This window comes from Neophocaena asiaeorientalis, unplaced genomic scaffold (assembly GCF_003031525.2).
Source record: "Neophocaena asiaeorientalis asiaeorientalis breed wild unplaced genomic scaffold, Neophocaena_asiaeorientalis_V1.1 scaffold603, whole genome shotgun sequence".
NCBI classification, from domain to species: Eukaryota; Metazoa; Chordata; class Mammalia; order Artiodactyla; family Phocoenidae; genus Neophocaena; species Neophocaena asiaeorientalis.
Genome location: NW_020175662.1, coordinates 487,298 through 512,385, shown reverse-complemented (window position 1 = coordinate 512,385; position 25,088 = coordinate 487,298). Strand labels below are relative to the sequence as shown.

Below are 25,088 nucleotides of genomic sequence, written 5' to 3'. Positions count from 1 at the left end.
TAGGAGGAGGGGGTGGAGAGAAATGTTAGGGTATTTATACCTGTTGCTGCTTCTGAAGCCCCAGGTTTTGGCAGGCTTTGGGAACGCTGTTCCCTCCCCTTCCTCCTTCGGGTCCAGGGGTGCTAATAGATCCCTAATATTGCCAGTCCTTGAGTGCTTTACCATCTTTTGTTTGTTCTCTTAACTGTCTTTACACATTTGTAAATAGCTACCTCTTTAAACCCTCTTCAGTTACAACCTTTGAGTGTGTCACTTTGTTTCCTCACAGGACCCTGAATGATATAGCCATGTGGCTAGAAATGACTCGGCTTAAATTTGAACTCAAGTCTTTATGTTCCATGTGTTTCTCACTATATCATGCTACATCTGTTCAAAAAGGGGGTGGGGTCTCAGAGAGGGCAAATTATATTTTGGAGAATGAGACGAAGAAGAAAAGTGAGCTGCATAACCACATACAAAAGAATGAAGCTGGACCCCGACCTCATGTCATATGTAAAAATTAACTCCATGTGGATCCAACCTAAATATACGAGCTAAAACCAGAAACTCCAGAAGAAAACACAGAAATGAATCTTCATGACCCTGGATTATACAGTGGTTTCTTAGACATGACACCAAAAACATAAACGACAAAATAAAAATACACAACTTGGAATGCATCCAAATTAAACACTTTTGTGCGTTAGAGGACAACATCAAGAACGTAGAAGGACAATCCACAGAATGGGAGAAAATTTTACAAACCATATATCTTATAAGAGACGTGTATCTAGAATATGTTAAAAATTATTACAACTCAGTTATAAAAAGACAAATAACCCAGTTAAAAAATAGGCAAAGGGCTTGAATAGACATTTCTCCGAGGAATATTTACACGTGACAAAAAAGCATATGAAAATATGCTCAACATCATAATTCACCAGAGAAGTGCAAATAAAAACCAGTGTTACCACTTCACACTCACTAGGATTGCTAGAATAACAAAGTCAGAGAGTAACAAGTGGTGGAAAGGATGTGGAGAAATAGAAACTCTCATCCACTGTTGGTGGGAATAAAAAATGGTATAGTTGCTTTGGAAAACAGTCTGGCAGTTCAACTATTTAGTTACCACATGATACAGAAATTCCACTCGTAAGTAGAGAATTGAAAACCTATGTCCATACAAAAACTTGTACACAGTGTTCATAACAGCATTATCCATAGCTGTCAAAAAAGCGAAACAACCCAATGTCCATTAATTAATGAATGGATAAGTAAAATGTGGTATATCCATACACTGGAATATTATTTGGCCATAAAAAGGAATGAAATACTGATACATGCTACAACATGGCTAAACCCTGAAAACAGTATGCTAAGTGAAATAAGCCAGTCACAAAAGACCACGTATGACTGGAAAGTTAAGCAGACCCCGATCATAGAAAGGCCTGGAAGCTAGTTTAAAAGTCAATATTTTATCAGGAAGGCACTGGTGGGTCCTAGAAGGGTCAGGATGAACTTAGGAAAGAAAGAATAAAAGAAGGATGACCCATTAGGAGGATACTGCAATAGTCAAGGGGAGGAATTATGACAACCTAATGAGTTGTAGTGGTCATAGGGATGGAAAAGAAAGGATAATTCAAGAGACACTGAAGAGAGTGAAAGCACAGACTTGGGGTCTGCTTCATGTGGTAAGGGAGAAAGAAATGGGGGGGGGGTCAAAGATCACTCAGAAACAGTGAGCCTGGGTGAGTATAATGAATAGGAATTCCATACTCAGAAACATGGAAGTCAGAACAGTGAGCTGTTTTGATGGGCCAGGGGAAGAAAGTTCTCATCCTGGATATTTCATCCCTTTCCGCAGCACACATCCTTCCAATTTCTCATGCTGGCAGCCTCTGTCTAACCATACAAACTGCCAGGACTGACCACACTCCTACTTGTACAACATTCCTAGGAGACCACGAAGCAGGCAGGCAGGCTCTTGGGCTAAGAGGACCACAGGCGACCCTGCAGGGTAGCCTGCCTCGTGTGCAAACCGGCCTGATGCTGAATCATTCAGGAGACAGAGTGGTGCCCACTCATTCTGCACAACCGGGTGCCCCTGGGTGGCTCTGTATGTGTATGTGATGATTTCATTAACATCTGTCTCTTCACCCTCCCCCACTCTCCCTGACCCCAGACTGAAAGCATCATGAGGGCAAAGGGCAGCCAAGGTGTTTGTTCACTATCATATCCCCAGCACCCAGTGCAATGCCTGGCACATAGGAGGTACGCAACAAACAGAGCTCATGTGAGGACTACCTCAGATCTTAGAACAGTGGTTCTTCATCAGGTGTATGGCTCAAAACTGCCCTCAGAAATTCTGACTTAGTAGAAGTCAGTCTGAATGGGGCCCAGGCATCTGCATTTTGTAACTCTAAGGGTGATTCTAAAGATCACCTCCAGTTAGGGATGGCAGATTTAACAAATAAAAATACAGGATACCCAGTTAAATAGGAATCTCTGATAAACAATGAATTTTTTTAGTATAAGTATGTCCCATGAAATATTGGTATTTTTATCTGGTAACCCTACCTCTAGCTGAAAACCACTGTGTTAGAGCATTCAGAAAAGAAGGCTCAAGGATATTGCTTTATTTACTCAAGAGTAAGGATGGTATCAGACAGCTGTGGGGTGGGAGGAAAGGACCTGATAAGTTTCATCTTGGGTAAGTAAAAGTACTACTTTAAAAAAAATCATCTTTATTATGAGTGAAAGGGGACTCAGTATATTGTGTAGACATTGCCCTCCATTCTTAAAGTGAAATAAAAGTTTAACAAAGTGCTAGGAGGAATCAGGAGAAAATTTAGAACAAAATAGAGGTTTTCCTACCCTTGTTAAAAACTTACGGGCCTCTAGCTAAGACACTAGTTATGTGTCAGGTCTGACACAGCAAAGCTAGAAACAGTCGTTGAAAATAATTAAATAGAATATAGAAACTGAGGAGGTTAGAACCACCCCACAAGGGGAGATGTGTTTGCTGCTGCTGCTAATTTTGAATGATGTAATTCAGATTGATAAAATGGAAGGTGAACATGGGCCAGTCTACCAAGTCGCAGATGCCAGTGAACAACCATGGACAATGCTGCCATTCAGGCCTTCCCTTTGCTCCCAGCTCATTCTCCACTCATCTTCCAGAAGAATCTTTTGAAAACACACATCTGATGCTGCAGCTCTTCCCTTCCTTCTCCCCACTGCAGCCACACTGACCTTCTAGCTGCTCCTGGAACACAAAGGACATTCCCAGCTCCGGGCCTCTGCACTGGCTGTCTCCTCAGCCTGGCATTTCTTCCTCAGGTGTCTATATGGCTTGCTCTCTCACCCCATTCAGGTCTCTGCTGAAAACCATCAGCAGGGAAACGCATTTCCTCATGGCCACCCCATCACCCTCTTACATTCTATCTTGCTTTACTTTTCTTTGTAACCATTATAACGACCTGATATTACATTATTATTTATTTGTATGTAAGTCTTCTCAATTAGAACGCAAACTCCATGCATGCAGGAAACTTGTTATGTTTCACCACTGTATCCCCAGCAGCGATGGAGCAATACCTGGTATGGAGTAAATGGTCAATACATATTTGTTAAGTGAAAGGATGAATGAATGAATGGCATCACTTCCCAGATTAAAACCCTCCAATGCTTTCCCACTGCATTTGGAACAAAATTCAAATTCTTTATCCTCGCATGTGAAGCCCTGAATGATCGGGGCCCTGTCTACCTCTCCAATTCTGTTCTATGCCATACTCTTCCCTTGCTCCTTTCGACCATCTTTCAGTTCCCAAATAATACAGCCTTGGGGCCTGTGTATTAGTTGTTCTCTGCACCTGGGGCCCCTCTTAACCCCTCTCTGAATTGTGGGCTTCTTCTCATTCAAATCTCAGATCACATGTCACCTCAGAGAGGCCATCCTTGACCCTCTCACACCCAACATTCTATCACTCTTCACAGAATTCATACCCCATGAAATTACACTATTTATTTACGTGCTTCCTTTTATTGACTTCTCCCACTAGCAAGTAAGCTCCATGAGGGCAGGGACTTTACACATCTTGTTCACTGTTCTCTGGTGCCCAGCACATGTCTGACACATTGAAGTCACTCAATAAGTATTTTTGAACAAAAGAATAAATCTTCAAAATGGGTAGGAGAATCACAGACCTCATGAATGCAAGGAAATAGCAACCGTTTTCAGAGTTTAAACTGATTTACTTTTTATTGCTTATTTCTTTTTAAGGGACACTGTTGTGGTTTTATGGTGGCCTCTTGATTATTGTCCTTTCTGAGGATAACACCTCAAATAACATCCATGACCACCATAATATCCTTCTAGGTGTTTGTGTCAGAAACAACATGCTGCTGATGGGCCAGTGGTCTGGTGCATCAGGGCACTTACTATAGTTTCCTAAAATACTTCACTTGTATTCATGACTGATCTTTGCTTAGAAGAAACTTTCAATATTTAAGCTGTAAGAATTTTTACCTCCGTACCTCATGGTACATTATTTAATATGATGAAAATAATTAAGTATGTTGGAGAAAGTTACAAAATGTAATAATAATCTATTGGAACTGAAGAAAGTATATTAGACTCCTTGCTTAAGCTTTAGGGTCTGTAGCTAAAACTGTCCTAAATTAGATCTTCTTCTGATTCATAATTCACATAATTAGGATTATTCCCCAAAGTCAGTTGATAATTCCTTATTTATTAAACAGTGAAAAACTGAATTCCTTTTCTTTAGGATGCTTTCCTTTTCCTCAGTTTCTATGTAGGATTATATGTAATTCTTTTGTTTGTCTTACCTGTCAGCACAGGAAATGGCAAAGTGAATCAAGACCCAACAGATGTAATAAAGCCCAAATCCTCCAGTGTCTATGGGCACAGTGTCACATGGTACCAGGGGCTCACAAAATGGGGAGGGGGTTAGGGTAACCTCTTGGGATAAAAAAGACAAGGAGAAAAGCCTCAATGACAAACCGAGTCCTCCTATCTCTCCTATTAATTTTATTCTTACGTGTTCTCATATAACTCAGGTGTTATGGTGTGGGATGTGTGTGGAGAGAGGAGCTGAACATGGGAGATAATTGTGTAATGGGACAGGGGACTTTCTCTTTCTGGAATAAACCTTACTTAGAATGTTTATTTGAAACAATTGCAGAGAAAACCACTGCCCTAATCCCTTGCTGTCAAATGGCCACCAAGAGATCATAAAACTCCAAGATCATGAGAGCCAAATCCGACTTTGTCTTCTCTTGAAGATGCTCCCGAACCCCAGTGAGTCGTGACTACTGAAGAAAAAAAAATTCCCTCCTAATTAACGAATCCTATATCAAGTCTTTACCATCAGCTTTGTAAACTGTAATTTTCTCATGAGGCATGCGTCATATAATAAATGGACCAAAACGTAGGGTCATTTCACTCTTCCTGAAGACTGGCCTAAGTTCTTCTGTAATGACTACCAGACAACCGCGGAGCTCTGTAAACACAGCTTATAACATAGTTTATATCTTCAGGGTGTCAGTATCTTTATGTCATGGGATAATCGAAGGGTTTTACATGCATTGCCAGAAAAACCACAAGGAGGCTTTGAGACTCAGATATGTCCCTACCTCCTGCTGTCAGTTGGGATAAGTCATACTGGAGTGTGACTATTTCCCTGGTCATCTGTCTCACTGGAAGGGCAGGGACTGCTTTTTGTTTGCTTTTCAACTCCAGCATCACCAGTGCCTATTCGAGTGCCTGACCAAAAGAAAAGTGTGTTGAGTGAATGAATGAGTTTGAAAATCAGGAACTTGGTGCGGTGAGTTTACAGCTGAATGAGTCTGAGGTAAGGCTGGGGAGGGGAGGAATTGATGCTAAAATCTTTAGGGAAATAAGATAGGAAGGACTTCCATTAAATCCCCTCTGTTCTAACACTTGGACTTACTGCATCATCGGGATTTAGAGCAGTCACTCCTAATTGTAAGGGTTTAGATCTGTTTTAAGAGTTCAGTAGAAGCTCTTTTACCTGAGGTGCTGAAAACTGCTTTTTTTTTTAACTTTTTATTTTATATTGGAGTGTAGTTAGCAGTGTTGTGTTAGTTTCAGGTGTACAGCAAAGTGATTCAGTTATACATATACCTATATCTATTCTTTGGAAAATTGCTTTTTGTAAATCAAGAAGGTTTGTAAATTTCTTTTGGGTGGGGTCAGAATTCCAGCCACTGGAGGCAGGGGACAATTCAAGGATCTCTCATTATCCTCTTCATCCTGATGCCTCATGAGCGTTTGAGAGCGATGGAGATACAAAGGCTCCACTTCTACTACCCAGGATGGTGGCACAGGGTGGGATGGGGAAGCTCTAGCTACCAGTGGTAGCTGGCCTTTCATTAGGGTATGGGAGCTCCCCATTGTGTTTGAGAGGGGTTTCGATGTGGTTTAACAACACCCTGCCTTGAGTCAGAGTAGAAGGCTCAGGTTGAAAAACATCATAGGCTAGTGAATTCTGAACTTTTTTTATTCTAACCAAATAGGATCTTTAGTTTAAAAAATAAAATTGTATGCAGAACTTCAATAAACTAAAAAGATGAAAATGATGTGCTGAGATTGAAGGGGGAAGGGAGGAGTACCCTTTGTTTAGGTTTCCTGTCACTGCCCATTCCCCCCCACAAAAAAAAGACTCTAACCCCTACCCTACCCCCCTTCATTGTTCAGACTTGGGAGTTGGGGCCAGGAATGTTAAATGCTCTGTCCAAGGTGGCCCACCTGGTCTGGGAAGAACAGTCAAGGTACTCTCCACGATGCCCAGAGGTCAGGGAGGAGAGCTAACCTAGAAGCTGGCAGCATCTCCTTCTCTGCTCTGAAGAGTAAAGCCACAGGAGGATTTTAACGTCCCCAGCGTGTCATCTTTACCTCTCCCCTCAAATGAAGAAAGAAATATTTTACAAAGCAAATCTGACAGGACTCTGAAAAATCCCAGATGTCAACCTTTGCATAATGGGCACAAGACTGAAAAAGTTATATGTTAATTAAATCAGTTAAATAGAGATTTAAGTATTTTGAATGCAAATCTTCACTCCTTAATGTTCAGTTTTCCATATGCTGGGCTTTCCCAAGGCAGGGAACACCCGTTGCCTTACCTGTTCCAGAAGACGGAGGAGTGACGGATCCTGGGCTGTCGTCTTCAGGCTCTGAGACGGTGACTGTGGGGACTGTGTCAGGACTTGGTTTCAGGCAGATATCTTGCTTCTCGGGGGTCTTCTCTGGGGTAGCAGTTTCAACAGAAGGCTCGATCTCAGTCAGCGTGATTCTGACAGGAGCAGTGATCAGAGGAGCACCGTGCTGTGCTTCAGAGATGTCGTCTACATATGGTTCAAACGTTGATTCTTCAAATAAATGGTCCTTGAGGATTTTTCCCTCCACAGGAGATGGTTTCTCTGCTTCACGGGCCTCTCCAGATTTTGCTGAGATGTCAGTGTCCTCATTCTTAAAGTCCAAGTCTTTCTCTTCCAACTTGGGGTGACGTTGCTCCTGATATTTCACCTCCTCTGGCCTAGTTATGTCAATGTATTTATAGGCTTCTGCTTTCATCTGGTCCAGGGGGTCTGCTAAGATCTTGTTCACTTCAGTGGACTCTGCAGGAGTCATTTCTATTCCAGAATCAGAACTAAATAAGCCACGAGGCTCCGTCCCAGGCACATCCGGTAAGGAGGGACCGGGGGTACGCAACTCCTCAGGGCTCTCTGAAGCGGTGATGTGGCTGTTTTCCTTCTGAAGAATTCCAGTGAAATATGTAGAATCCTCCCGAGGTGGGTAACAGATGTCAGAAATCAGAGATGTGTAACACACTCCTTCCCCATCTTTTGCTGCTGTTGAAAAGGTACGATCCATGGCCCTGGAAACATCTGCTGCACCTGTGAATCAAAACGGCCGCAGACAGTGAGGGGGCGCCTGGCACCAGTTCTCGCTCCAGCCTAACCCACCACCCACCCTGGCCCGTGCAGACACAGCATCCTTTCTCCTCAAGACCTCAGAGCTCCTTCGGACCGCTCTCATGTTGCTTTGCCTTGTCTCCCTGATAGCCCCAAGCACTGGTATTTTTCTGGCAGCAGACCACATAAGCTGCCACATCCAGAGATGTTGGGGACACACCCCAGACGACTAGAAAGTTGATTCTCAACATCTGATACTTCAATATACAGTGACTGATTCTTACTTGGTATTATTCAACAGAAGCCTTCTTTGTATCTAAAGTATTAAGGACTCTTTAAACAGAGGTGGAAATATAGGCAAATTCAGGTGTGTAAATACAACAATAGGCTAGTCCACTAGGGAGAACGGTTGCTCTTGGAGACTCAACAAGCTGGGAGAAGGCTCTCTGGTCCAGCCCTTTCATTCAGGGACTCCTGCCCTACCTGGATTGATGCCATCCCTTCTCTTGTAAAGGTTCTCAGAGAAAGGAACTCCCAGTTTTCTGGTGGCCTCATCCCAAAGTGGTATCACCTTAATGGAGTGCTTCCCTCTTTCTTCAGTTTTCCCCTCATTTTGTTTTTCTTTTCAGTTCCCCACCACTACCCACCCTTTGCCTTCCAATGATATTCAAAATGACCCACTGGGAATTTCTTGGTGGGTTTCTAAGAGCAAAGTTAAGTTTCCAAGTTTGCGTCTATAGAATGCTTTCACCAGGCCTTCCTTTTATTCATAAACGAGCCAAAAAATTCATTAATAGCGAGCAGAAGAAGAAAACCCTTTATTATTTTTCTGTGCTGTAAAATACTGCCAGAGGGGAAGAAAACTAACATTCATTGAGGCCGTATCATGTGCTAAGCAGCAGGATTTTACCTAATTCTTTAAAACCAATTATTTAAATTAAGCCCCACACTCTCAAGAGATCACACATACACACAAACTCAGCCCTTAAGACACACTCAAGGAACATTCCAGATTAGGGCACCAACTCATAAAAGTAACAAAGGTAGTAACAGTAACATAATAATATTAATAGCTAATATTTGAATCTTGCTGTGTCAGAGTACCAAGCTTTTTATTGACTCATTTAATCATCAAAGCAATCCTAGAAGATAGGTACTATAATTAGCCTCACTTGACAGATGAGGAAGCTGAGGAACAGAAGGGCTGAATGACACACCAAAGATCGCACAGGCAGGAAGTGGCAGAGTCAGGATTCAGACCCAAGCAGTCTAGAAGTCAGAAAACCTCGCCTAGTGTCCTTTGTACCTCCTTATATCAGTCTGTGAAGTGTTCTTTTTTTTTTAAAGTAATTTTGAATCAGTTTTATTACAAATAAACTTAGCTATTTTCTTTTCCTAGCTTTCTCCTTGGTTACATGAGCCACTGTTAGTCTAAGGGGAATGGAAAAGCACAGAGCCTCCACTTCTAGCACTCTTCTGGCTTAGCACCATTGCAGGAGCTTCTTTCTTTCCTAGGAATTCTCTTCATCCAGATACCTGCATTTTACCTTCATACCTAATCCACTCACCACCAAGTCTTCCTCAAATGTCACCTTTTAAGGAAGGCAACCCTGACCACTCTATCTCAAACTACAACTCACCCTACACTCCCAAGCAACTCTGTCCCTTCCTACTTTTCTCTACTTTTTCTTTTTCCTGTAGCACTTATCTCCTTCTAGTATACCATATAATTAACTTATTTATTCATTACTTATTTAATGATTGCCTCCCCCCCACTTGCTAGGTATGTTCCACGAGGGCAGGAATCTTTGACTATTTTGTTCATTAATGTAGCCCAAAACCTAAAACAGGGCCAGGCACATGGTAGGTACTCAATAAATATTTGCAAAATTAAAGAAGGTAATTTTGAAGTTTAGAATAAAGCATAAATAACACAATGTGTGAGAAGACAGGTTGGAACATACCCCTAAATTGCTAGTGACATTCACTTTATTCAGCAAGTAGCCTAATTTTGTGAGCAACAGGCCAGTTTAAATCTGGACATTTCAGCTAGTCTTCTAGTTATACTTCCTTTGTATATGGCAGCCCCTCTTTTCAAGTTAGACAAAAACAAAAACAAACTCAATAACAAAAGGAATAGTAGTAATGATGGGTCTTACTGTCTACCATACATAGACCACCAAAGAAAACCTATTCAGTTTAAATCCATGTGTGGACACACACCATTATCCTAAAGGATACTTAAAGCTTCTTTCGTTATATGGGCTTAGCCTACATGTAGACCTCACTGGAGGCAGGGAAATCAATGCAGAGATACTTCACTACAGACATTTGGATCCTGGGATTCTCTACCACAATTACCTGGAACCACTTCCACATGTTAATAAGTAATGGTTCACCAGAAAGTAAGGAGGGGTTTGCCACTGGATATAAATAGTCTGGGGAGTGGGGGAGGGGATGCTCTCCTGGGGAAGACACAGTAGATAGTTTCCAGGGCTGTGTCACAGTCATTATCATTCAACTTTCAGTCAATATTTCTATTGCAGGGGCCACCACAGGACTCCTGACCCTTATAGCCCTGCAGCCCACTGTCTCCTGCCACCAGTTATCACACTAAACACAACTGTCACCTATTCAGCAACTGGTCCCAGGGCCCTGCCTTGCCTCACTGGATAATCCTTAAACTCTGCAGCCTAGCATTTGAGAGACATGAATGATGTGAATGCCAGCTGGCCACAGCCCTGTCTCCACTATTCCTCTCACTTACCCTCTACTCCAGGCACAGAAAGCCCTTCACAATGTCACACTCACTCTACCAGCCTTTCTAGCCCTTTCACTCTCCAATTCGAACTCTCAGCTCTGGTTAATAAAAACTACCCATCACTTCTCCAACACTTATTCTTTACAATCTCCACATCCAAATCTCCACCTTTAACCTCAAGCCATTAAAGAAAAACAGCTTTAAATGCTACCCACTCCAAGATGAATTTGCTGACCACCCTGTCAAGACCTGCCCCCTTCCTATTTTTCTCCCTCCCCTATCCTGTAGCACTTAATTATATTGCTTGTGTCACATGCATGACACACGACTTCTATATTCTACGTCATCTCCTGCCAACCTGTCAGTTCCTGGAGTCTGAGGTTCATGTCTTGCACACTATATTGTACATAGTAGGCACCCAATACAAAATGAATGAATGGACCAATCAATCAATGAGTAGGCATTCTATGCAGAACAAACTAATTGATGCAAGTTACAAAGAGGATGTTTTTAATCTATTATGTGAAAGAACTATCCAGAATTCAAGTTATCCAACAATGGGATAGAGGTGAATCTCAGTAACAAGACTGTTATGATCCCAGTGGGCAGGCAGAGAGAGAGGCCCAGAATCTGTCTAGGCAGGAACCAGCATTTGGCAGAAAGTTGGATGGGACAACAGCAGAAGTCTCTTCCAACTCTCTGTGATTTTTATACCAATTGGCTGCCACCATAGTGGGACACAGCTTCCTTTACTTCTTCTTTGCCTGTACAATGGAATCAATATAATTTTCCCTGAGGTGATGCCACAGAGCTTGCCAAATATATGGCAATAAGTGAGGGAATAGACTCTAGATTACATCTGTATTACTTGAGAGACTATAAATAGAATCAGTTATTGGGAAGAACTCCCACTCCTGAAATCCTCATCTTACTAGCTTCGTCTTGCTCAGAAAACCCAGCATAAAACTGGAAGGACTCCTTTGTCACATTCTACAAATACTACCAAGTAGAGGAAGAGGAACAAAGCCATTAGTGTAAATCACACATTTTAAATGGCACCATGTAAGAACCCTCATAAAAGCAACAAATAATCTAAATACTCTAAATGTGGTCATGTCCCATTTCTTAAATTGAGTTAAATATCCTGAAAGATTCTCAAGGTTCGAAGTTATTGAATTTGAAAATGTGTATACATTACATAGGGCCTGTTAGATACAACTCTTGAAAATAGGAAGTCCTTGCAGACAGTAAATTATATGAGAGCAGAGTCCTGTGGGATCACTGGAAATGGGAAGCAGAAGAACTGAGCCTCAAGGCTCAGGAAAGCCAATTAATCCTTGTCAGCGCTTCCCGCAGAGCTGGCAGCTGTGGGGACTGAGGCAGACAGCATAAGCCAGATGCCCCAGGCAGGAACCAATATTGTTACATTGTTAGATACAAATCCACTAAATAAAAGGGCTTTCCTTGTCTAGACTAGAAATTACTACTTTCTTTATATAAGCAAGGATTCCTGGGAACATCTGATTTCCTCATTCTCTCTGGCTATTGCCTTGGCCATCTAGAAACCTGATTCATGTGGAGGCAGATGTACATTGAGAGTCAATGTGTGGACTCACATGTGCCCTCTCGGGAGGTGGCTGGACAGGAGGGCACAGCAAATTTAAAATGGGATTGATTTTTCAAATTTTCATTTTACAAGTAACTTTTTAGGAAAGTACTTATAATAAAAGCTGAAGGAGCCATAGGTCACTATTTCTAGTCAAAAGCTAAGTGGAAGAAGAATGAAAATAAGCTAAAACTATTGCCATGAAATCATATGTGCTGATAAAATCAGGCTTTTGTATTCACCGATGTCCTAGATCAGAAATGCTAATCATGAGCTAGGCAAATTCAGTAGTCTCCTAAATGGTGGGTATTTTATTTTTTTAATTTCTTTGGCAATACTAAGGAATGATGACTAGCTGAAGACAGTTTGACTTTTCTCAAGGAAAGTTTCAATCCTACAATCCTCATTCTTGACTCTGATTTATCCTTACCGAATCAAGCTCACTGGATTGCTAGCCTACAGCTTAGGTTTGTATTCTGGCTCTATTATCAGTTGTGAGACTCTGGGCAAGGTAGCCTCTCTGAGACTCCTTTATTCAGTTTTAAAATGGGGGCAATAATAGTTCCCATCTTATTTGGCTGTTATAGGGATTAAATGAGATTATGCACTTAGCTCTACTCCTGGCACATAGTATACACACTCAGGAAATGAGAGCTGTGGATTTTATGATTATCTCTATTTTGCAGGGAGGACACCAGCATTTACAATATATACCATCTGTCCATCTGGTACTTTATCCTATCTAGTGACATGTGATCAGGGTCGTTTGAGCCAGAGGAGTTAAATATAGCCAGTCCACACTCACACTGCCCTCTGGGGTCTGCTGTAGATGCTGAAGTCCCAAGAGTGCAAGGCCAGGGTTCTCTGCACAGCTCCATGAGCAGGTGGTTGGGTGTTAAGTACTTTCTAGTGATACAACTGATGGATCCTGTCATGAACGTGGTGATGACTGACTTGGGTATGATATGTTGAAATTTACCAAGACAACAGAAAAGGAAGGCGAGTGTTTGGTGCCCACAGATGAGGTTTCTCCCTTGTGGTTGGAGTTCATTCTGACTCCTCAGGGTGGAGATAAGGGGTCTATGGTTTAAGATGATACTTCTGTAACTCAGTAAAGACCCTCTCACTGCACTGAAATGGAAACATTGAGGATGCCAGAAAGAAAGAATGATTACATGAAAAGGTTTTCTGAGCACAGAGGTAGATGTGCTCCATTAGATAAACATCTGGATTAAAAATAAAAACAAAACACCAATTATTGCTTGAATAGAGTCAACTAGAATGCCAGAAAGAAAGAATGATTACATGAAAAGGTTTTCTGAGCACAGAGGTAGATGTGCTCCATCAGATAAACATCTGGATTAAAAATAAAAACAAAACTAACAGGTATAGGGGACAATAGTTCCATTAATTTGAGAAATATTTTTTAAAGGGGCGGAGCATATAAAAAACTGGAATGACAGCAGGAGTAGGGTGAGAGATGCATGTTAAAATTCAAGAATTAAAGGCCAGAAACACCGACCCGAAGTGAACCTGCACTCACTTTTCCCAGAATCATTTGCCCTTAGACTGCCTATGTGATGGATGGCAGTAGCCTGCACAGAGGTTAGGCAGTGAGGCTCTTCCCCTGAAACTCCCACTCATCTTTTCTAATGCTAAGAAATCAGCAGGCCCACGGTATGGAGGCTGTGACACATTTGACAATAGAGCCATCTATGAGGGATGGATATGCCAGGGAGGCTCCAGGAGCCTCTGTGTCACTTAGAAAACATTCTCTTCTAAAATTAAGTACCTGTTATTTAACATGACAAACGGGCACTGAGAAATTAAGGTACATCCATTCTTTAAAAATTTATCTATGTGATTAGTTAATTGAGTAAAAAGGAAAAGGTGAGCCTGCATTCCCTAGCAAAAGACTTGAAGCCAATGCTGATGACATGCTCGGGGTTTAAGAATATGAGTAAGTACTCTTTCTTTCCCCAACTCACTGCCTTATTTAAAGCTCGCCTGCCAGAAAAACAGATTTAGCTGTCGGAATTGTAAAATTAATGTTTAATAAAAAATGATTCAGCAAGTTTTGGGTTTTTCCCCCACTATGAAGAGCCAGGGCTTGCATTGCCTGTGGAGTTTTCACTTTAGCAGAAAATTCTGTTAGAGGGAAAAACCTGGCCCAGCAGCAAACCACTGTCTAAGTTTCTCTGACAGTTCTCAGCAGGGTCTTGGAAAGCATAAAGCTGCCAAGTGCTGCGATGCAAAGTAAGCCCAAGCTCTGGTGAGCGTCGAACTGTGGGGACTTCTTTTGCCTGTGTTCAAAGATGGAAATGTGATTCTGCAGCCTTCTTGGGTGGGGAAAATTGGGGGGGAGGAGGGGGTAAATATTTATTTATAATTTACTTAGAGCTTAAGAAAAGTTCCTTACAACCCTACCTAGACTTCCCATTGCTTTTTTTTAAATAAAAGCTTTACTGATTTATAATTCACAAACCATAAAATTCACTCCTAAAGCATGCAACTCAGCCGTTTTTGTTTATTCACAGAGTTATGCAACCAACTAATCCACCCACTTAGTTTAGATATATTCCATTCTTTATGTTTTCAATACAGAAAAAGCTCTAAGTTACCTTCACCATGCAAAGAATTACCTTTGGAACAACAAAAAAAATTATCCCAATCTTTTTATTATTTGTTGAAGAATTTTGCTCTCTAATTTCCAAAGAGAAAAATAATTGTTCTTGGTCGTTTCGTTAATGCTATGTATATACTGATAGTAGCAAAAAAAATACGTACTATGCTTCTGTTTACACTTTAATGGTTCTTTCACTCCCTCCCCCGACAGAGAATCATCTAGCTGATCCTCAGAAACCTTCTTACATGACCTTTCTTCCTTACTTCCCATCCATGGCTACTTCCCCAGCTGGACCCTTATCACCTTCTACTTGAATTAATGTGATAGTTTCCTCAGTGTTCTAAGGGTTCCAGCTTTGCCTCTTCTTTGTGCCACCTTGCACACAGCTGACACATTCATCTCCCTAAAACACCACTTTCACCGCTTCACTTCTCTGTTCCAAAGCTTTTGGTGAGCATCTTTGCCCATCCTTTGGCTTAGAATTCAGGATCATCATCAATGAGACCCCAGTCTGCCTTTATGGTTTTATTTCTGAGCCTGCTCAAGAAACAAACCTGTTCACCCACAAACATGAGATTTTCAACTTCTATGCCTCTGTGCAGGTCCTTTTCCTCAACTGAAAGGCCCCTTCACTCCTCCCTAAGTCCAAATAAAGCCTCTGGTGATGCCACACCTCCTCTAAGCAGCCTCCTCCTAACACCCCACTCCTCACTGCTTTCTCCCTCATCTCCACTCTGAGGCATGACCATTTGTTTGGGATCCACCAGCTTCTCTGCCTTTGTCACCAGTTATCTTTTTTCCTATACTGGTTGAGAACCATGTCTTATACTTCTTCATATCTTTGAGTTCCTAGCACTGTGCTTTGCACATAGTATGTACTCAGTAATCACTGAATGGATGATTATCTCCATATTACCATATGACTGAGTTACATCCAAGAACTTTTATTATAAGCTTTACCATTAATCATGTATTAATTCAATCAAAAAGATTTGTTGAACACTCACCATATGCAAAGTGGAGGACATTCCCATATATATGTAGGCTTAAAAATCTGGTGTCACAAAAATCCACTGTGAAGTCATTGTTTGTAACTGGAAGTTTGGGTGTCCCTGGCTGCTTGTGGCAGTGAATGCTGGGGGGTGGCAGTGATGTTGGAGGATCATAATAAGAGGAGGAAGGTCCTCTTATTATGATCCTCTTATTAACCTGTGTCCTCTCTTAGGTTCTCATGGCTCAGGCTAGAGCCTTCTTCATTCTCTCTTTCACGTGATTTGTTTTCCTCACACTGGGAGCTCCTAAGACACATGAACTGTACCTTGTACCTCACTGTTTCCCTCATACTAAGCACGTTTGCTGGCATATAGGTTTTATTTGGTAATATTAGCTCATGTTGCATTTATGTCCAACTAATACATGTGGGTATATAAATTTTTTAAAAAACTGTATAATTTCAAATTGCACTTTTAGCCACAGCACTGGGTATATCTCATAAGTTTGAAAGACATTAAAGTCAGATGCAAAGATTTTTTGTAACTGCCTATGACCTGCATGTATCATTTAGAACAGATTGAAGAAGACCCTAGAAAAGGAATTTACCTCACTCTGGAATAATCCACAAGATCAAGATAAAGCTAGAGTTAGTGTGTCTCATTAGAATGTGTTTTATAAAGGGAAATCTATGTCCACACAGCATAAGGCAACCCTCGCAGGGCTGCCATCAGCCCATACTGTGTCTTGACCAAAAAAAAAAAAAAAAGATGTCCTTCATCTGGCAGATGCAGACCAGTGCCTGAGACATGCATCCTCTGCTGAAAATCTTGGATTTTGTGCCTGCATTGGGAATTGAACACAGATCCCTGGAATCTAAAACAATGTTATGTAAAGTGATACGACTTGGGAGGCACATAAGGAAGGACAAAGGAGGATGACTGAGGGATAATTCTGTTAGAAAGATGACATGTCACGTGGCATGACATGGTATAAAGTATGTTACAGCATGCTGTGGTGTGGTGTGACATGGTGTGTGCTGTGTTGTATTGTGGCCTGACATGACAGGGCACGAAGTATGGAGTGCTAGGACATGCTGTGGTTTGTTGTGTGAGGGTGCTTTGAGTGTGGCATTCTGTGACAGAAAAGTCCCAAGCTTTAGAGGACTTGGCCTTCCATCTCCATCAAGTTACTCACCTTTAATAAGTCATTAAATTCTCAGGAAATCTGTTTCCTCACTTGCAAAAGGAAGATAACAACAACTAAAATGGATTATCTCATTTCAAGCTTAAACAATCTGAGGGCTTTTTTTTAAAACTACACCCATACTTATTGATAAAGAAATGGAAGCTTAGAGAGGTTAAGGAACTGACTGAGGAACACAGCCAGAAAAGACAGACTCAGATCTCGGATTTAGGGCAATCTGGCTCCAAAACAGATGCTATTAGCACTATTCTCAGAACTGCTGTGAGGATTAAAGGAGACTGAATGGTTTTGTCACCAGCAAGCCCATTAACAATTCCCAGGAAATAAAAATAGAATCTGGGTAATAAAGCCTAACCTTTTTTTTTTTTCTTTTCTTTTCCTTTGTGCTTAGTCTAGTTTCGTTTGCTCATAGGTTGCCTCAGGCAGAGGCCTAGCACCTGGCCCTTCAGATCAGAGGTCCTAGCAAGACAGGGCTGTGCTGACACCTCAGGTAGGTGGGTCCCATGCAGAAGAAGTGCTGCCCATGACACTCAATTAAAGATGGCCACAGCAGCAGGCTGTGAGCAGAGACACTGCGACCCGCCCCAGAGGAAAACTCCGCCCACTCCCCCTCCCCTCTGAGGAGATCCCTATAAAGCAGCCCCGCCCACAGGCTGCTGCGGAGAGCACGTTCTCTGAAATGGGAGCTCCCACCTCTCCATTCTTTATTAAAGAATAAAGCTTTCCTTTCCTTCCTAAACGAAGAACTCAGTCTTGTTCTATTGGCGTGAGCCACACTGGGCAGGAGGACCCTTTCTGTGGTTGGACCTGAAAGGATCAATAGCATGATTAACATTAGCTACCATTCTGCATTTATACATAAGTACACCTTCTTCCTCAAGTTTTCAAAATCTAGCTCCTATGTTCTAGAGTATCTGAAATTTAATTTGGGATTTTGAGCATTCCTAATTTTAAACATAAGCTCATGTGGAATGCAGGTTGTAAGGGTAGAAACAGGTGAATGACATGTGGGGACAAATTAACATAAAACTGGAATTCAGGATGCATCACTTGGTAGGCTCAAAGGCAAACCACTTGACTTTAACACACACACACACACAATCACATGCAGTCACAATCCAAATATATGTAGAAAATTTATTCTATTAAGGTGTACAGAAAATGGAGCCCAGAAGTAGCTATACTAATCAAGGAGAAAGAAAAGAAAGATTAATGCCCTTTATCAACAACAGCATTCATTTTGCTTCTCTGAGCTATCTGATCTATGGGCCCAGGTAGTGTTTAAAGCAAAACAATAACTCAGCCATTGATGTGCCAGAGTTTGGGAGTATTGATCCAAGTGGCTTGAGTGCTCAGTCAGGAAACTACATCGAGATTCCTTTTCTTCCCATTTTCCTTCCTTTTATCTCCAAGAAGAAAAAGAACAATAAATAATAAGCAATAAATTCAAAACACATAATTTCTGCCATCAATGCAAAATTTCAATCAACTGCATATTTGAAGGGGATAACTGAAATATCGCACTGTTCTAGTATAAGCTACCTGAATGATGATCAATAAAAATGCACTGTGCTTTGGGGAATTTGGAGAAAGATTGCTACTGTGAGGAAAATGAGACTTGCACTGGGGATCTGAAAATACATATGCTTTAGAGAGGCAGAGGGAAGCAGTACAAAGTTATTTTGGGAGCAGAAAATAATAGCAAAGGTAAAGATGAAGTAATGAGTAGGAAAGAATCCCAACTCCAACAGGAGACCTTGGGAAGCAGTGGGGAGTCAGGCTAGAAGGGGTGGCTGGGATTATGAAGCCAGTGTGAGGGTTTCAATAGAGATGGTGGGAAACAAGGATCCAGTGATTGTTTTAGAGCAATTAGTCCAATAATAGCTCCCACAATGGCAGCATACAGGTTTGGGAGTCATGTCAAATTAATTTGTGATCTTTTTTTAATTATAAAAGCAATATTACATGATCACTATAACTTTTTTTTTTTAATACGTAAGTACACAGAGGCTAAGAAAAAGAGTGGTTTCAGCAGATGCCATGAAAAAATAGTGAACATTCACCAGAACTTGCTTTTAAATATAGCCTGGAGACTTTCCTGGTGGCTCACTGGTTAAGAATTCACCTGCCAATGCAGGGGACATGGGTTCAATCCCTAGTCCGGGAAGATCCCACATGCCACGGAGCAACTAAGCCCGTGCGCCACAACTACTGAGCCTGCTTTCTAGAGCCTGCGAGCCACAACTACTGAAGCCCACATGCCTAGAGCCCATGCTCTGCAACAAGAAAAGCCACAGCAATGAGCTTGTGTGCGTGCACGCACCACAACAAAGAGTGGCCTCTGCTCGCTGCAACTAGAGAAAGCCTGCACACAGCAACGAAGACCCAACGCAAAAATAAATAAATGTATTTTTAAAAATTTTATATATATATATATATATATATATCCTGGAGTTCTAGGCTCCAGAGAGCACAGCTCTCAAAGAGACCAGAGAAGGTGGGTTCAGCTCTTTAATACAGAAGTGCCTGGCTCAGGAAGTTTCACAGAAGTGAAGGGTTTTGAGCTCAATCTTGAAGGATGTGGAGGATTTGTATAGGCCAAAGTATAGGTAATACATTTCCAAGGACAGAAGCTTTGATGCTCTGATGTTCAGTCAAATGTATTCAGAGAGTTATATGAATTTCTACAAATCTCATCTAAATTTTGGACACCATCTCACAGGCATCTTTTTTAAGTAGTCTGAAATGAATCTGTCATGTTTGAGGGCAAAAAAATAGACTCCCTAAACAAGCTAGTATATGAACAGTTTAAATAGTCTGGATAAAACCATAAATAAATAAAAGCTTGCAGAGGATACTGCATTTCTTCATTCTATAAGATTTCATAAAATGAGAGCAGAAGCCAAAACCAAATGTGTCCTGGAAGAGGAACCAGCAACCAATTACTACGTAAATAATTCAATATAAGCATTAAATTTTCATGGTTTTTTTTATAAACTCCTAAAACTAATCTGCAGGACATTATCTCCCACATCTGTTGTTTAAAGCCCTCTAGTCATGACTCCTAAGAATTGTACTTGTTCTATTTAAGGACTGAATTAACAGATTGGGCCACAAACAAAAGTCAATCACATTTAAGTATTATTTTTTTAGAAAATTTGGGTAACAATTAGCTGAAATTTTTATCTGTCCCTTAACACAAAGTGGTTTTCAAAATAAATGTTTCTTGAAAAAAGCAATTGGAAAGAAAATACAGGATCAAGCTTTCCCTTTCCTAACTGTGTAGGAACAGGCCAGAGTCAATATATATCTGCTCTTCTACCTTTGTTTTTATTATTTTTGCTCCAAACTCATGTACATTATTCAACGTATTTTTTATTTATCTGGAAGTTGTTAAGTCAGACGCTAATAAGATGCACTTATATTCTGAGAAGAAACCAACAGTTAAAACAGAGCTATCCAATTGCTTGTTGGCTGTTGGTCATTGTTTGTCAGATGACCCCCGAGAGAACTGATTTTTGAAAATGCTATCCTTTAAGGTAAATTCTTTGATTCTTTAATGTTTCATATTTCTTCTCTGAATGTCAAGATTGTTTCAATATTATTTCTTAACATATATTTATATCCTATATATGAATCTTTTCTTCCTAACTAAAAGAAATGGAAGGAAACAGCATTTGTTGAATACTTGTTATGTGCCTGCCAGTCACCATGTTAGATGATGCCAATCAATAACTACATGAACATTCTAAAGTAACTGTTTAGTAGTACCATGAGAATTATGAAGACAAGCCAAACCCAATTATGATATAGCAAATTATATTTTTCAGTGTTTAGTTGTTTAACTTCATTCATCCAAATATAGTGAGTGCCTACTATATGCTAGGCACTTATTCCAGTTTCTGAGGAAATAACAGTGAATAAGACAGATATATAGTCCCTGGCCCCATAGAGGACAGAACTAAACAACAAACAACAAGCAACAAACAAACAAAAACACAACTATGCAGGCATAGCAAGAACTGCTCATTGTTGCCCAGTGTTTAACTTGTCCCTCTTCCCTTTAGCAACAGACCCCCCTCAAGGAATTTTAGCATATGGCCACCCAGCTAAAGACTATCCACTTCCCAACTTCCCTCTAGGTGTGGACGCATTACCAGGATGTGAACAGACGTGAGGTATGTGCCTCTAGATCACATCCTTCAAAACAAAGCTGGTTGCCCTCCACTTTCTTTGCCCTTCCCATGACTTAGTCTATAAACAAGGTCTCTTTGAGCCAGCTTTAACAATGCAGATGAAGGCAGTACTCACAGAAAATGGGCAAGAAGACAGAAGGAAGCGGGAGCCCTGGGGCAGACCCTCACCTGACCGTTCACCTGCCTCTGGACTGTCAAATAAGAGAAATAAACTTCTAACTTGTTTGAGCCACTCTATTTTTGTATCTTTTTGTTACAGAAGCTTAGCCTACACCCTAATTAATACAGCAAACAAGTAAAATAACTAACAGTTAAAATAAGTGCTCTGAAGGAAACCAACAACTGGATAAGAAAAAAAAATAAAAGTTTATCAGTGGAGAGAGATGGGTTATTTTAGAAAAGATGCTCAGGACACTCTTAGGGGGTGACATTCAAGTTGAGACCTAAAGGATGAGACGAGGCAATATGCAATTTTTTGTTTTCTTTTGGTGAAACATAATGGAATCCTTGAATTTTTCCTCTCTCTGTTTCAACTGCTTTGTTCTTACTCCTGCCCATGGGCCAGAGTGCAAATATTATACACCAGTATAAAAGCCCTGGGATAGGGCTTCCCTGGTGGCGCAGTGGTTGAGAGTCCACCTGCCAATGCAGGGGACAGGGATTCGTGCCCTGGTCTGGGAAGATCCCACATGCCGCGGAGCGGCTGGGCCTGTGAGCCATGGCCACTGAGCCTGCGCGTCCGGAGCCTGTGCTCCGCAACGGTAGAGGCCATAACAGTGAGAGACCCGCGTACAGCTAAAAAAAAAACAAAAAAACGCCCTGGGATAGGTCCATTACTGGGGTACCTGATCTCTCTGAATGTGCCACAGTTGTCACTTTTACGTGAAAAGCCACATACATCAGTTAACCAGCCAGTTATAAACCTTATTGCATGGCTGTCTACCTTAACTTATAGTCACATTAGACTGGGAGATACTTGAAGGCAAGAATGGTCCTACTGTCTCTGTATCTCTAGCACAGTACTTAGCACTTAATAAGAGTTCGATAACTCTTACTGAATGACAAAGTTTACAAAGGACTCACCAAATGTTTGAAAAATTCCCTTTTCTTTGGCAACACAAAAATAGGACCTCAAAGCAACTGTATCTTTTAAGACAGCTCTTCCCAAAATGTGGTCATGGTCCAATGACTAAAATCAGGATTTAGATCATCTGTCTTGTCCTCACAAGGGCTGGACCACTAGAGGTTAACTGAAGTGTGGCTCTACCTCAGAATGGTGGATGCATCATGGCTATTGACCTGGTCTATTTTTGTCATCCTTGCCCATAGGCTACAGGGCCCTGGACTGTGTTTAGAGGGCTACACATAGACTCACCCCCATCCCCCACCCCAGCTTCTATTCTATCAATGGCTCAGAGATGACAGCAGGGGAGTCTTATCCATGAAATGACTGTTTCAGGGCCTTGAGCTTTGTCACTAACATATTAACATGGTTCTCTTCCCCTCCTTTTATTTAATTCTGTGTGACTCATTGTTTAAAAAAATTATACTAGCTAGGATGACAATAGCTGGATTTATTTAACTTTCCTATGTGCTAAGCACTGTGCTAATAGCTATACATACATTAACTCTTTTAAGCTCTTTAACAATCCTGTGAGGAAGGCACTATTGTTATCCCCATTTTATAGACGGGAAAACTGAGAATTAGAGAAAGTACATGACGTGAACAAGGCATCAAATTTCTACAGTCATAATCATCTTAGCTTGCCCAAGGCATTATCCAGGATGTAGGACTTTCAGCGGTAAAACTGGGAGTGTCTTAGACAAACCAAGACAAATTGGTTACCCTATAAATAACTGAAGAAGAATTTGAACGTAGATAGTTGGACTCTAAAGCCACTGCTCTTGATCAGGATGTTATCCTGCTTATTTTTTAAGTATTCATTACTGTTACAGACAGTAATATGTTAAAATCCTACCGCTCAATGTGATGGTATGAGGAAGCAGAGCTTTGGGGAGATAATTGGGATTAAATGAGGTCATGAGAGTGGAGCTCTCAGGAATGATATCAGTGCCCTTATAAGAGTCACCAGAGAGTTTGCTGCTCTCTGCTCTCCACCATGTGAGGACACAGCAAGAAGCCTGCAACCCAGAAGAGGGCCCTCACCAGACAGGTCATCCTGGTCTTAGACTTCCAGGCTCCAGAATGGTGAGGAATAAATTTCTGTTGTTTATAAGCCTCCCATTTTATGGTATTTTGTTATAGCCACCTGAGCTGATGCAGACAATTACTAAAAAGCACGGAAGTTCTCTGTAGGGTATTTAGCAAATGTTAAATGGAAACAGTAATAGCCGGAAGGTCTTTTACATGAAGTCATGTCATTCTGCACTGCAATCTCCACTAGGATGTTTTTCAAGACACTACTAACATATGTACTTTAGGAAAGATGCTTTTTGATTTGGCACCTAAATAAAGTCAGTATCAATACATAGCATTTCTGAGGCTCTACAATATGAATATGAATATGAAAAGATTCACCACTAAACCTCATGATAAATGAAAAAATTTTCATGGATACTTTCCCCAGCAATGAGTGTTTTGCTGCTAGAATTCCAGAATAATTGATGAGAACTCTCTGCTGGGAATCCTGAAGGAGCAAGCCCTGCTCCTTGCAGAACCTGTCACATTGTGCAAGAAACTGAGAAAGGAGAACTCTGAAAAGCAGTCTTATAAGATAGGCCATGCAGAATTTGTTTGCGTTAAGATTAAACATAAACAGAATTAAAATAAAAAGGATTATTTCTCTTTGGCTTTATCACACAACAGTCTAAACAATCCCCGACAACATCAAAGGTGTAGGCACCTCTTAGCTGGTTTGAGGGGGAAAAAGATCCATTTTGACTCATCATGTGGTCACTGGAATCCCATCTGCAAAGGACAGAGTCAATAAGCAGGTCTCATGATACCAAGGTAAGACATAGTCTGCTGCCCTCCAGGACTTTACAGTACATTGGCTACAGCTGTGATGAAAGGTAATGACCTGAAGATACAGGAAGGACAATGTGTGTGGGAAGGCAGAGAACAAAGCAGTCCTTTCTGACTTGTGGGACACCAAGGAGCGTCCCAGAGGAGTTGATGTTTAGGTGGACGGATAGGATGGCAACAGAAGGAGACAGAAGTCCCACCCTCCTCAGGCAGAGAACACAGATTGAGCAAAGCCACGGGAAAGTCTGAGTCTTAAGAAAAAGATCATCTGGTGTAGTGCATGCCACATATGGGGAACACAATAGAACAAATAAACAAACCAAAAGCCAAAAACGACACAGAACCTGGGATTTCAACGATTAATGCATGATTTCCTTTTATTTAGATGGTTGGGATATAGAAATGTATCAAGTTTGCATTAAGGCCAGTTCAATGGTTTCAGAGCTCTACTCATTTCTATGGTTCTCTCCCAGAATTTATCATCTAAAACCTTAATGCTATGGTCAAGCTTTATGTATGTATGTATGTACATACATATCTATTTTCATAAGCTAGAAATTCATGGAAATTAATAGTGATTAGCTCAACCACAGGTATTCAGAAATGAAAATAGACACTTTAAAATTTCAAATCAGATTTACTTCCCGAAAGGCTTGCAGTCTTAAATATTTTACTTAAGAATTGTGCAGTGGGCTTCCCTGGTGGCGCAGTGGTTGAGAGTCCGCCTGCCGATGCAGGGGACACGGGTTCATGCCTCGGTCCGGGAAGATCCCACATGCCGC

At 41.2% G+C, this 25,088-nt stretch overlaps 1 protein-coding gene across 1 annotated transcript in view; it reads right to left on the bottom strand.

The window, feature by feature from the left end:
* The window catches only part of RTN1 (reticulon 1), a 234,976-nt gene that overhangs the window by 118,758 nt on the left and 91,130 nt on the right, over positions 1-25,088 (bottom strand). The window contains exon 2 of the mRNA XM_024731478.1: positions 7,144-7,917. Within this exon, the coding sequence (XP_024587246.1) occupies positions 7,144-7,917 (774 nt within the window). The remainder of the gene's footprint in view (positions 1-7,143; positions 7,918-25,088) is intronic.